Genomic DNA, 15,026 nt, shown 5'->3' with positions numbered 1-15,026 from the left:
ATAGGGAGAGTATGATATATGGTATATGCAACTATAACAATACTATATAGTTGACCCTTGAACAACATGGGTTTGAGCTGTGAGGGTCCACTTATACATGGAGTTTTTCAACAGTAAATACTACAGCACTACATGACCTGCAGTTGGTTGAATCTGAGGATGGCAAATTGTGGATACAGAGGAACCACGTAAGTTATATGCAGATTATGGATTTTTTGACTGCACGATGGTCGTGACCCCAACCCCTGCATTGTTCAAGGGTCAACTGTGTTTAGCGAGACACATGTATAGTACAAATGTAAGACAGTGTGGGAAGGATTCACACCAACTGCAGCTTAATGGGGAAAAGAGTGAGTATATTGGGTTTGGAGTGGAGCACAAAAAGGGGCTGCCACTGCATCTTTAATTTTTAATTTTTTAAAAAAAATCTGGCAGAATGTTAACATTTGTTAGATCTGAGTGTGGGGACGTGGTGTTTTATTAAGTTAATCTCTGAAATTTTTCTCTATATTTGAAATGTTTCATTAAAAATAAACTACTCAAAACTAACACAACATTGTAAAGCAATTATACTTAAAGATGCTAAAAAAATAAACTGCTCATTTAGTTTTGAATTTTAAAATGACATCTTGTTACACATCTGCAAAACAGTATTAAAAGCCCTTGCCTACTGAGACATCTATAAGGATAAATCCTAAAGCATTGTTTCTAGAATAAGAATATTCTCCTAACACAATTTTAATGCCTCAGAAACACTTTGTGTTCTTTAATCTGCGGTCGCGCCTGATGTCTGAGAGTCAAAAACCTCCAGAAGGCTTCAGAAGCAGTGGTTGTAAGATGCAATCCCATTGGCACCACGGTTCCTCTGGCACCACATTATCTGGTTTACTATATGCCAGGCACTGTGTAAGTGCTTTACCCATCTTAATTCATTTGTTCTTCCCTAGAACACTATCGGAGAGATAGATAGGTTTATTATTTCCATTTTATAAATTATTTTCACTTGATAATTGAGGCATGGGCAGATGCCCAAGGAAACACAACTATTGAACAGTAAACTCAAACCCAGGTAGTCTGGCTCCAAAGCACAGTTCTTAACCACTCACTGGACTAAAGGCTGTGTGTGGTCTGGGTGAATTGATCTTGTACCCTCCCCTGTGAAAACTCACCTTAGTCTTCCACCCAGCTACCTTCTTCTTCCATCCATCACCCATGACATTCTCTCCTACTTTCTCATAATCTCCTCTCTTCTTCCATTAAGCATAGAAAATGCGGGAAAAAAGGGCCAAATTAATGGTTTTGGAGGGGAATACTTAAGATCTGAAGTTGTCTGTCGGTGGCCAATGAAATGTCATACTTAGTTCATTTCTAGTGGCCTTGATGGTGGTATAACGTTCATTTGGTGGAATATCTGTGTGATCACGCAGCCATTGGCTATACACTGTTTTGTACTGAAAAATAATGCTAGAAGTTAGTTATATTTGGTGTCAACGACACATATCTTTTGAAGGTGTATGTATTAGCAATTTTCCTAAGCACCAGTTTAAGAGACAGTGTAACAAAGAGAGTAGTTTACATTTATATTTTAAACTTGTGGTTTTAACTCATTGCCTAATGTTCAAAAAATGAACTGAAGCCTGGCTGATTATATAACTTTAATATTTGAAAAAAATGTATCCAGAAATTAACAACGTAATACAATACACATTTGTACAAAAAAGAGGGACTGTTAAAACTTCTGATCGTACAGACAAAAATATGATTAATTAAGGAAAGATTAAAAAAGGACAGGACATTTTGTAAATACTGATAAATACTCTGCAATGCTTTAATTTACTGTGGCAGATACAAAAATCAAGAATTCATTAACGGATTATATATAAAAGAAAGCAACTATATGAATTTTCTAGCTGTTTAAATTAACGAAATGTAACAGTAGTGGTTCTTTTAAAAAATGAGGTATTAATTACACTGTAAACCAAAACCAGAGCATAAATAAATAAAGGCAATGTGTAATTTAGTGATAAATGATTATAAATTTCAACAACAGACAACAAACATTTTCCAGTTATTCATGGACTCTGTCATTTAAAAATTTGGCTTGCTTGTGTACTTCTTATTTAAAAATGACATAGCTATTGATATACAAAGCACATCATTAAACATGCAGACCAAACCAACACAATTTTTCCGTCTCTACCAAATAAAAACTTTGTTTACATTTTATTTAAAACACTTAAATCTGGTTTCTTACACATGATTCTTTTGTGCTTATTAGTTAGTAGTAACCTATGTTAAACATCTTACTTTCTAGTTCAAGCAGTGTAAGAGAGAAGCAGTTTTATTTGCATATGGATTAAAAACAGAGCAAACAAAACAAAACCAACATGCCTTTAAATCTTAGGTGTTCCAAAAATTGTAAGAAGAAAAATCCTTTAAATAGTATGTCCAAGTGGAAAAGCGGAGTCACTTCTGTCTCAAGAGAACAGTAAACTAACTAACTCCTTTTCCTCTAAGATTCACAAGTCGGCTTCAGAAAAGCAGAACAAGCTGATTAGTTCCTCCACCCTAAAAGAATTCTGCTGGTGGGGTGTAGGAAGCATAGCAGTAAGATAGTAGTGTAACTCAGAAAAAAATTTGGGGAAAGTATTATTTGCATGTGAACCATGTGCTGGTACTAAGTGCTGGCTTCATTATTATTGCAAATATATATTCAGAGTTTTCTGAAGAAAAGCTATCAAAGTATAATAGAGAATTCTTGATTTGGAAATATCTATAACATGCTAATAAAACTGCTTCATTTGCTGTAAATTAAAGAGAAAACCATTTACTGTCTGACTTAAAAAATGCAGTTTCCTTTTACATGCTACTTTATTAAGAAACTCCAAAAAGGGTACTTTTGAATTCGCTATATTCAGAATCCAGTGGAAAACAAACATGTCGGCCAAAATGTTGAACTTTATTTTTACACCAAGCTACGTCATTTGGACACAAATATTATTGTATTCACTTTTGTCAAATATCTTATCCTACTTTTTTCCAAAAATTAGTGTTTCAGTACAACTGGTGATCAAAAAATATTAGAAATAAGTCTTGTACATCAATCAAAGTATATATAAAAACAGTTCTCTTTTTTTGTGCTTGTAATTGACTTAGTTTATCAGTGACTAGTCAGTTCTACTTCCTTTCTATATAATATTCTGACCCTTAAGAAGAAATGATTATACAAATATTACAGAGTGCTCAAAGTAACTAGCTTACTGCGCATATGCATGCAGACTAACAATATGTAAAAGAATATAACCTTGAATCCAATTAGTCTGAAAATAGTTACACTCTTGTACAATCATCTTTATTGATTTGTAAAAGCTGTATACACATCTAAAACCCTGAATTTACTTTGTAAAAATAAATCTTTAGCAATAAATGGCACTATCAAAATCCCATTATTCTCAGGCTATTATGTAGTTATTTACACGCTTTTCAGCAATGGTTGAAAAGAATCTTAGAGGACCAAAGCCAGTATATCAAAAAACCCTGTAAATTGCATTTGCAATTATACTGTTGTTTAACCGCTATATGAAAATATGGCTACATGCCTTACATTAACGATAATGTAGCTATCTGTGTTGCTACTGTGTGCTAGCAGCGCACAAGGTGCCACTGGTCTCCACTCTGTCATCTGTGCATTCTCTACTGCACGATGCTTTCCCAGTGGAACACCTGTGACAACTACTTATGCAGAATGATAAAGTGCTATAAAAAAGAGGGACTGGACCCACACCTGTCTCTGCCATCTGGTCTTTTTCTCACTCAAGCAGTGTTGTGTTTTTAGAAAACCATGCCTCTACTGAACATACTTCATATTTGATTTTAAAAAAATCAGTATTTTAAAGTTGGTGAGCTTTGTCAAGGTGTTTTGAGACAGAAACATGAAAAGGTTAAAGGCACAGTAAGAGGGAAGTGAATGCTACATATAAAATATATTTCAAGTCTTCTAGGTTACTCAAGTCCAAAACCTTCTGAATTTGAAATTCCAATAATCAATTTCTGTTTCAGGTCCTTTTTGCTCTTGTAGGGGGGAAGGCAAAGTTGATTGAAGCAGGTGTGGGCCACAGGCAACCTAGAGAAAAAAATTTTTTTTAAAGATACCAAGTCCTAAAACAAACACAGAATGACTGGTAAGCAACTTTCAAAGTACCTGGATACACACATTCAAATTTATTTTACTATAATGAGATGACTCATCCACTCCTTTACTGAACAAATACTTTTGGAGTACCTGCTATGCATTAGGCACCATTCTAGACACCGGGGCTGGGTTTACCAACAAGACAATGTCCCTGCTCTCACAAAACTTATATTCTATAGGCATTATTTTTGGAGTCAGACAAATCTGAATTTGAATACCATCTCCTGCACTTTCTGGCTGGGAGACCTTGTTCAAGCGGCTTCACGTCTCCAAATCTCAGTTGCCTCATCACCAGCATAAGGCAAACTATTTGAATGGGTGGGAAGATGAAAAGAGCTATCTACATAAAACACCCAGCAGAATAGTAGATAATATAACTGTTACTACTTTTTTAGTCGTGACTGTCAAAAAATAATAAAAAGAACATTTCTGGGACACTTGATACCCATGCTTCTCATGTTGCTGCCCTCAAGGTACAAGCAACATTCATCCTCTGAATCTTTTTGTTCAGCTTTCCCAACCCTCTACCCGATGACACTGTTATCTTTATTCAAAATTCCTACAGATTTCTTAGACCCTTTTCCTCAGTCTTTAGGAACTCCACAGCATCAGAACAGCTGTCGGTGCTGGCGGTGAGAAAGGAAAGGACAGATTTCAGTTCTAATTTATGAAAGGAAGAACTGACAAAGCTCAGGGAATATATGGGGCAGGAGAAAAGAAATGATTATAAGCAAAGTAGTGTCTACTCAAATTAGCTTTAGAAATTACAAGGAGATTGGGAAAATAAGTAAGTAGATTAGCATTAACCCATCAACACTATAGAAAATAATTTAAAGCCATCATCGGCATCACTTTCATATGCAAAGAGCACTAGATAAAGAAAACAAGACTAGCACTAGAGGTATTCCAGCACAAGAACTAATTATAACAGCCAAAAAACCTCACCTTAGTATTTTAAATAAAAAACACCTTTAAGTAAAGATGAAGGTTAGATAATCTACTATGAAAAGCAAGCTAGGTTCTGGAAGCAACTACAAAGCAGTTGACTTATCAAAGTAAAAAGCTGGTGCACAGGAATTATTATCAGTTTGTACTGGTGGTTCTCAAAATTCATACAGAACCTTAAGCCATAGTCTCTCTTATTTCAAAGCCATGCTTACTCCCAAGATTTTCCTATGAAAACAACTTCAGAATCAAAGAATCCTCTAATTCCAAACATATTATTATTAGCCAAACCTACAGATTAAAAAAATTACAATTTGGAAATTTACCAGTTAGTAGAAGTTTCATTCTTTGAGATTTTAAAGTTCAAATCAGCCATTCCTCCTACAGGTACTCTGTCACTTCCTGTGGTAAAATGTAGCAACTTTTTTTGAAGATCAAGAGGAAATCCAAGCACAACATCCCAAAAGTATCTGGAGAACACCAAAGGATATTTATATAAAATGTCTTGACAAAAATCCTGAAGATCAGAATAAAGTAATATAAAGTGAGCTCTAGGGAAACAACTTCCCTTAAAGGTACATAATACCCTTAATGTGAAATTGAGGAATGACAGGCTTCTGATATAAATTAGATTTTTGACTAACATCATTATAAAAATAGTCCAACAGTAGAGAGTACAAAAGCCATTTTTCTCCTATATAATTTTCCTTATTTTTCAACACAGTGCTATTAAAAGGCTATTTATAAGCATGGCATCCCTGCAATTCTAGAACCAAAGTAATTAAAAAAAAACAGTCAGATCTCTATACTTTTGTAGAAACTTACTTATATTACTTTCTCCTAAGGGGACTGCTAAGTGATTTCGTATTTAATATTCTCACATTATTTTCAAGAGATAAAACAAAGCAGTGTGGGCTGTACAGTATTTCAGCTGACTTAACTCGATTCAAAGATTGTTAAGTTATGCAAATAAACGAACCACACTCTCTTTCATTCTCTCTTCAGCACCCTCACTCTCAGAAGTAAAAAAGCTCACCGTATAGTCAGGTCGGTTTTCGCATAGCCATCATACTGAGTACTTCTCTGCAGGGCGTGCATATCCAGTTCAGGACTTCCACATACCAGAATTTCAACCTCTTCTGGACGAAGCAGCTGCCAATAATTATTTATCAAAAATGATAAGAAAAAGTGATGATTAAAAAAAGTGAAATTGGAACTATTTTCACTGAACCAAATAACAAAAGTCATGACGTTCTTATGGTAAATCAAGCCATTTTTGCTAAAGAAAAACCTCCATTTATATTTTTCCTACTAAGGTGAGGTATTTTTGCTTCTGAAAGTTTATAAATCTTGTCAAACTGTTAGGTTCCCCCTTTTGCAAATAATAGCAATTAGCAGTTTGCCAGAAAAACAAGCAGATGACTATGCATAAATCCAAATTACAACTCTTCCCTGAAACTCAGCCTGAAACTCTTTCAGCTATCAATACTCTAGCATCTGTTGACATGCCTGGTTCCAATATCCATAAAGCCTCCTGTGTACACTGTAGAGTTTGAGTAGTAGGTTAGTCTGTCTTGTGTTGTTCACTTGATTTTTTTTCACTTACATAGGTTGTCTCCCACCTAAAGAGATTACAATTTAAAAACAGAGACCTGCTATGCTATTTATTTATTTTCCCTCCCTCCACCCCCATAACTATAGTGCGTCACAGACAAAACTCAATTCGAAATCAACAGGTGCTCCGTTTCCAAAGGTACTTTCAATAAACATGTGACAAAGATCACTCTAAAACAAGCTCTCTCCTATGCAAAATAATTCACATTGAAGACCTTGCTCCCAACCCCCCTTATAAAACTGCCTGGAGGTGCAAATGGCTTGATGGAGTGTGCCCAGGGGAGCAGCGGTGAAGAGAAACTACGCTTTTATCTTATGACATTTCCGACATAGTGTTCTCAACAGCAACTGACCCATACTCACAAGGCTAAGAAAAAGTCAAACCAACTGGAGTCCACCATGACTCTGGTGACAAACTACATCCTGTGGGTAAAAGGCAACTCAAGAGTTGCTGGGGGGACCCCTGAAGAGGCAGGAAGCAGTTATAAACCTGTTCCTTAAACAGTAAGAAGGTGTGCCTTTTGCCCTGGAGCTTATTGTTGACTAGTTTCTGTGCTTTGCCCCGCAGTATTAAAGACCTGGAGCCCTTGGGATCTCTTCATCCACTCTGCTTGAGGAAATTTTTTAAAGCCTTAAAAGCCATAGTATAAGACATAGTGTAAGGTGGAGTGGGGTGGGGAGGGAATGGAGTTGACTGGCCTTTTTTCCCTTTAGAAAATTAAGGCTGAAATGAGAGAACTATTTTTATTTCTAGCTCTGACTTTAAAAACTAGAAAACTGACTAGGGACTCTGTTGTGAAGTGCCTGGCGCGAGTCCTCCCCACGCGGCACCCTATGAGCAAGTGAAACAAGACTAAGCACAAAGGAAAAAGAAAAGAAGAAAAGAGTCTTCACAGGCTGGTAGCCGAAGAGGAAGCCAGAGAGTTTCCAAGTACATGTTGCTGCTGGCTTTGAAATGGAGGGGAGCATGTGAGAGAATCGGAGAGAGCTGGGAGTCACCCCATCCAAGTCTTCAAGGAAATGGGAATTTTAGTCCACAACCACAAGGGACTGAATTCTGCCATCAATCTAAATGAGCTTGGAGGTTTGTATCCAGGCTGTGAAGGAAGAAGACAATACAAGTTGATGATCAATGATTTGTCTATAGACTTCAAGCCATATCTGTGGAACTCTTTATATATATATATATATATATATATATATATATATATATATATATTTTTTTTTTTTTTTTTGGCGGTACACAGGCCTCTCACTGTTGTGGCCTCTCCCGTTGGGGAGCACAGGCTCCGGACGCGCAGGCTCAGCGGCCATGGCTCATGGGCCTAGCCACTCTGCAGCATGTGGGATCTTCCCGGACCGGGGCACGAACCCGCGTCCCCTGCATTGGCAGGTGGACTCTCAACCACTGCGCCACCAGGGAAGCCCTGTGGAACTCTTTATAACCATGTGGTTGACAGGGTCTTGGTGCTCCGGTCGGGTATCAGGTCTGAGTCTCTGAGGTGGGAGAGCTGAGCTCAGGACACTGGTCCACCAGAGACCTCCCGGCTCCATGTAATATCAAATGGCAAAAGCTCTCCCAGAGATCTCCATCTCAACGCGAAGACCCAGCTCCACTCAATGACCAGCAAGCTACAGTGCTGGACACCCTATGCCAAACAACTAGCAAGACAGGAACACAACCCCACCCATTAGCAGAGAGGCTGCCTAAAATCATAATAAAGTCACAGACACCCCAAAACACACCACCAGACGTGGTCCTGCCCACCAGAAAGAAGATCCAGCCTCATCCACCAGAACACAGGCACCAGTTCCCTCCACCAGGAAGCCTACACAACCCACTGAACCAAACTCAGCCACTGGGGGCAGACACCAAAAACAATGGGAACTACGAATGTGCAGCCTGAGAAAAGGAGACGCCAAACACAGGAAGTTAAGCAAAATGAGAAGACAAAGAAATACATAGCAGATGAAGGAGAAAGTTAAAAACCCACCAGAAGAGGGTTTAAATGAAGAGGAAATAGGCAGTCTACCTGAAAAAGAATTCAGAGTAATGATAGTAAAGATGATCCAAAATCTTGGAAACAGAATGGAGAAAATACAAGAAATGTTTAACAAGGACCTAGAAGAACTAAAGAGCAAACAAACGACGATGAACAACACAATAAATGAAATTACAAATTCTCTAGAAGGAAGCAACAGGAGAATAACTGAGGCAGAAGAATGGATAAGTGACCTGGAAGATAAAATAGTAGAAATAACTACTGCAGAGCAGAATACAGAAAAAAAGAATGAAAAGAATTGAGGACAGTCTCAGAGACCTCTGGGACAACATTAAATGCACCAACATTTGAATTACAGGGGCCCCAGAAGAGGAAGAGAAAAAGAAAGGATCTGAGAAACTATTTGAAGAGATTATAGTTGAAAACTTCCCTAACATGGGAAAGGAAATAGTCAATCAAATCCAGGAAGCACAAAAAGTCCCATACAGGATAAATCCAAGGAGAAACATGCCAACACACATATTAATCAAACTAACAAAAATTAAATACAAAGAAAAAATATTAAAAGAAGCAAGGGAAAAGCAACAAACAACATACAAGGGAATCCCAATAAGGTTAAGAGCTGATCTTTCAGCAGAAACTCTGCAAGCCAGAAGGGAGTGGCAGGGCATATTTAAAGTGATGAAAGGGAAAAACCTACAACCAAGATTACTCTCTCTACCCAGCAAGGATCTCATTCAGATTTGACAGAGAAATTAAAAGCTTTACAGACAAGCAAAAGCTAAGAGAATTCAGCACCACCAAACCAGCTCAACAACAAATGATAAAGGAACTTCTCTAAGTGGGAAACACAAGAGAAGGAAAAGACCTACAATAACAAACCCAAAACAAATAAGAAAATGGGAATAGGAACATACATATCGATAATTACCTTAAATGTAAATGGATTAAATGCTCCAACCTAAAGACATAGATTGGTTGAATGGATACAAAAACAAGACCTGTATATATGCTGTCTACAAGAGACCCACTTCAGACCTAGAGACACATACAGACTGAAAGTGAGGGGCTGGAAAAAGATATTCCATGCAAATGGAAATCAAATGAAAGCTGGAGTAGCAGTTTTCGTATCAGACAAAATAGACATTAAAATAAAGACTATTACAAGAGACAAAGAAGTACACTACATAACGATCAAGGGATGAATCCAAGGAGAAGATATAACACTTGTAAATATCTATGCACCCAACATAGGAGCACCTCAATACATAAGGCAAATGTTAACAGCCATAAAAGGGAAATCGACAGTAACACAATAATAGTAGGGAACTTTAACACCCCACTTTCACAATGGACAGATCATCCAAAATGAAAATAAATAAGGAAACACAAGCTTTAAATGATACATTAAACAAGATGGTCTTAATTGATATAGTACATTCCATCCAAAAACAACAGAATACACTTTCTTCTCAAGTGCTCATGGAACATTCTCCAGGATAGATCATATCTTGGGTCACAAATCAAGCTTTGGTAAATTTAAGAAAATTGAAATCGTATCAAGTATCTTTTCCGACCACAATGCTATTTATATCAATTACAGGAAAAAAACTGTAAAAAATACAAACACATGGAGGCTAAACAATACACTACTAAATAACCAAGAGATCACTGAAGAAATCAAGGAGGAAATACAAAAATACCTAGAACCAAATGACAATGAAAACACAATGACCCAAAACATATGGGATGCAGCAAAAGCAGTTCTAAGAAGGAAGTTTATAGCAATACAATCCTACGTCAAGAAACAAGAAACATCTCAAATAAACAACCTAACCTTACACCAAAGCAATTAGAGAAAGAAGAACAAAAAAACCCCAAAGTTAGCAGAAGGAAAGAAATCATAAAGATGAGATCAGAAATAAATGAAAAAGAAATGAAGGAAATGATAGCAAAGATCAATAAAACTAAAAGCTGGTTCTTTGAGAAGATAAACAAAATTGATAAACCATTAGCCAGACTAATCAAGAAAAAAGGGGAGAAGACTCAAATCAATAGAATTAGAAATGAAAAAGAAGAAGTAACAACTGACACTGCAGAAATAAAAGGATCATGAGAGATTACTACAAGCAACTATATGCCAATAAAATGGACAACCTGGAAGAAATGGACAAATTCTTAGAAAAGCACAACCTTCCGAGACTGAATGAGGAAGAAGTAGAAAATACAAACAGACCAATCACAAGCAGTGAAATTGAAACTGTGATTAAAAATCTTCCAACAAACAAAAGCCCAGGACCAGATGGCTTCACAGGCGAATTCTATCAAACATTTAGAGAAGAGCTAACACCTATCCCTCTCAAACTCTTCCGTAATACAGCAGAGGGAGGAACACTCCCAAACTCATACTACGAGGCCACCAACACCCTGATACCAAAACTAAACAAAGATATCACAAAAAAAGAAAACTACAGGCCAATATCACTGATGAACATAGATGCAAAAATCCTCAACAAAATACTAGCAAACAGAATCCAACAGCACATTGATAGGATCATACATCATGATCAAGTGGTGTTTATTCTAGGAATGCAAGGATTCCTCAATATATGCAAATCAATCAATGTGATAAACCGTATTAACAAACTGAAGGACAAAAACCATATGATCATCTCAATAGATGCAGAAAAAGCTTTCAACAAATTCAATACTTTTTTTTTTTTTACATTGCAAAATACTTCATGCATTGATTTATTTTAACAGCTTTATGGAGATATAATGCACATACTTTAGAAGGCATCCATTAAGTGTACATTTTAATGGTTTCAGTATATTTGCAGATACACACAATTATCACCACAATTTGTGATGATTTTTGTTACTTGAAAAAGAAACTCCTCTGCCCTTTAGCTATCATTGCTAATCTTCTTATCCTCCTCCAATGCCCCAGCCTAGAAAACCACTACTCTACTTTCTATTTCCATATTCTGCTCTTTCATATTAAAAGAATTATACATGGCCTCTTGAAGGACTTCATTCACTCAGCATAATTTCTTCAAGAGACAACTATGTGTGAATATTTCCTTTGTTTTATGTCAGAATAATATTCTACTGATTGGATAAAACATGTTTATCTATTCACCTGTTAATGGACATTTGGATGTTTCTCCCTTTTGCTTACTATGGATCACGTTATTATAAAATTCATATATAAGTTTTGATCAAACATGTGTTTTCATTTTCTTGAATGTGTACCTAGGTGTGATTGATGGGTCATATGATAATTCTAGGTTTAATATTTGAGGATCTCCCAGAGCTTTATCCAGAGCAGCTTTGCCATTTTATCTTCATTCCACCCCATATGAGAGATCAAATTTCTCCGTGTATCCTCAATAAAACTTATTGCCTCACTTTTTGATTTTAGCCATCCTAATTGTGGTCAAGTGGAATCTCACTGTGGTTTTGATTTCCATCTCCTTGGTGACTAATGATATCCAGAATCTTTTCATATGCCCTTGAACATTTGTGTATTTTACTTGGAAAAATGTGTATTCAGATCCTTTGTCATATTTAAATCGACACCTCTTTATGATAAAAACCCTCCAGAAAGTAGGCATAGAGGGAACTTACCTCAACATACTAAAGGCCATATATGACAAACCCATAGCCAACATCATTCTCAATGGTGAAAAACTGAAACCATTTCCACTAAGATCAGGAACAAGACAAGGTTGCCCACTCTCACCACTATTATTCAACATAGTTTTGGAAGTTTTAGCCACAGCAATCAGGGAAGAAAAAGAAATAAAAGGAACCCAAATCGGAAAAGAAGATGTAAAACTGTCACTGTTTGCAGATGACATGATACTATACATAGAGAATCCTAAAGACGCTACCAGAAAACTACTAGAGCTAATCAATGAATTTGGTAAAGTAGCAGGATACAAAATTAATGCACAGAAGTCTCTTGCATTCCTATACACTAATGATGAAAAAGTCTGAAAGAGAAATTAAGGAAACACTCCCATTTACCACTGCAACAAAAAGAATAAAATACCTAGGAATAAACCTACCTGAGGACACAAAAGACCTGTATGCAGAAAACTATAAGACACTGATGAAAGAAATTAAAGATGATACAAACAGATGGAGAGGTGGAGACATGTTCCTCCATGTTCTTGGATTGGAAGAATCAACATTGTGAAAATGACTATACTCTCCAAAGCAATCTACAGATTCAGTGGAATCCCTATCAAACTACCAATGGCATTTTTTCACAGAACTAGAACAAAAAATTTCACAGTTTGCATGGAAACACAAAAGACCCCGAATAGCCAAAGTAATCTTGAGAAAGAAAAATGGAGCTGGAGGAATCAGGCTCCCTGACTTCAGACTATACTACAAAGCTATAGTAATCAAGACAGTATGGTACTGGCACAAAAACAGAAACATAGATCAATGGACCAGGATAGAAAGACCAGAGATACACCCACGCACATATGGTTGCCTTATCTTTGATAAAGGAGGAAAGAATATATCATGGAGAAAAGACAGCCTCTTCAATAAGTCGTGCTGGGAAAACTGGACAGCTACATGTAAAAGAATGAAATTAGAACACTCCCTAACACCATACACAAAAATAAACTCAAAATGGATTAAAGGACTTCCCTGGTGGCGCAGTGGTTGAGAGTCCGCCTGCCAATGCAGGGGACACGGGTTCGTGCCCCGGTCTGGGAAGATCCCACATGCCGCGGAGCGGCTGGGCCTGTGAGCCATGGCCGCTGAGCCTGCGCGTCTGGAGCCTGTGCTCCCCAACGGGAGAGGCCACAACAGTGAGAGGCCCGCATACCGCAAAAAAAAAAAAAAAAAAAAAAAAAGGATTAAAGACCTAAATGTAAGGCCAGAAACTATCAAACTCTTAGAGGAAAACACAGACAGAACACTCTATGACAAATCACAGCAAGATCCTTTTTGAGCCACCTCCTACAGAAATGGAAATAAAAACAAAAATAAACAATTGGGACCTAATGAAACTTCAAAGCTTTTGCACAGCAAAGGAAACCATAAACAAGACCAAAAGACAACCCTCAGAATGGGAGAAAATATTTGCAAATGAAGCAACTGACAAAGGATTAATCTCCAAAATATACAAGCAGCTCATGCAGCTCAATACCAAAAAAACAAACAACCCCATCCAAAAATGGGCAGGAGAACTAAATAGACATTTCTCCCAAGAAGATATACAGATTGCCAACAAACACATGAAAGGATGCTGAACATCACTAAGCATTAGAGAAATGCAAATCAAAACTACAGTGAAGTATCACCTCACACCAGTCAGAATGGCCATCATCAAAAAATCTACAAACAATAAATGCTGGAGAGGGTGTGGAGAAAATGGAACCCTCTTGCACTGTTGGTGTGAATGTAAATTGATACAGCCACTATGGAGAACAGTATGGAGGGTCCTTAAAAAACTAAAAATAGAACTACCATTTGACCCAGGAATCCCACTACTGGGCATATACCCTGAGAAAACCGTAATTCAAAAAGAGTCATTTACCACAATGTTCATTGCAGCTCTATTTACAATAGTTAGGACATGGAAGCAACCTAAGTGTCCATCGACAGATGAATGGATAAAGAAGATGTGGCACATATATACAATGGAATGTTACTCAGCCATAAAAAGAAACGAAATTGTTATTTGTAGTGAGGTGGATGGACCTACAGACTGTCATACAGAGTGAAGTAAGTCAGAAAGAGAAAAACAAATACCGTATGCTAACACATATATATATGGAATCTAAAAAAAGAAAAGAAAATGGTTCTGAAGAACCTAGAGGCAGGGCAGGAATAAAGACGCAGACGTAGAGAATGGACTCGAGGACGTGGGGAGGGGGAAGGGTAAACTGGGACAAAGAGGGAGTGTGGCGTGGACATATATACACTACCAAACGTAAAATAGATAGCTAGTGGGAAGCAGCAGCATAGCACAGGATCAGCTCGTTGCTTTGTGACCACCTAGAGGGGTGGGATAGGGAGGGTGGGAGGGAGACGCAAGAGGGAGGAGATATGGGGATATATGTATATGTGTAGCTGATTCACTTTGTTATAAAGCAAAAACTAACACACCTTTGTAAAGTAATTATACTCCAATAAAGATGTTAAAAAAACTTTATTATTTTCCTCAAGACAAAAAAAAAACTAGAAACCTTTTTTTTTTTAATTTTAAAAGCCTATCTACTAAAATATTTAAGGAATTATTTGTC

The 15,026-nt window shown here is 37.1% G+C and overlaps 1 protein-coding gene across 2 annotated transcripts in view; it reads right to left on the bottom strand.

Moving 5' to 3' along the window:
- Nucleotides 1-1,580: 1,580 nt before the first annotated feature.
- Nucleotides 1,581-15,026, bottom strand: part of HECTD2 (HECT domain E3 ubiquitin protein ligase 2) — an 80,076-nt gene continuing 66,630 nt past the window's right edge. For both annotated transcript variants that reach the window (XR_004346219.1, XM_032608469.1), the window contains exons 19-21: nucleotides 6,174-6,289; nucleotides 5,464-5,607; nucleotides 1,581-4,123 (exon numbers count right to left, since the gene is read on the bottom strand). Coding sequence is in view for 1 of the 2 variants with exons in the window: in XM_032608469.1 (XP_032464360.1) it covers nucleotides 4,003-4,123; nucleotides 5,464-5,607; nucleotides 6,174-6,289 (381 nt within the window). In the remaining variant the exon portion in view is untranslated. The remainder of the gene's footprint in view (nucleotides 4,124-5,463; nucleotides 5,608-6,173; nucleotides 6,290-15,026) is intronic.

This window comes from Phocoena sinus, chromosome 16 (assembly GCF_008692025.1).
Source record: "Phocoena sinus isolate mPhoSin1 chromosome 16, mPhoSin1.pri, whole genome shotgun sequence".
NCBI classification, from domain to species: domain Eukaryota; kingdom Metazoa; phylum Chordata; class Mammalia; order Artiodactyla; family Phocoenidae; genus Phocoena; species Phocoena sinus.
This window is presented reverse-complemented; position numbering and strand designations above follow the sequence as displayed.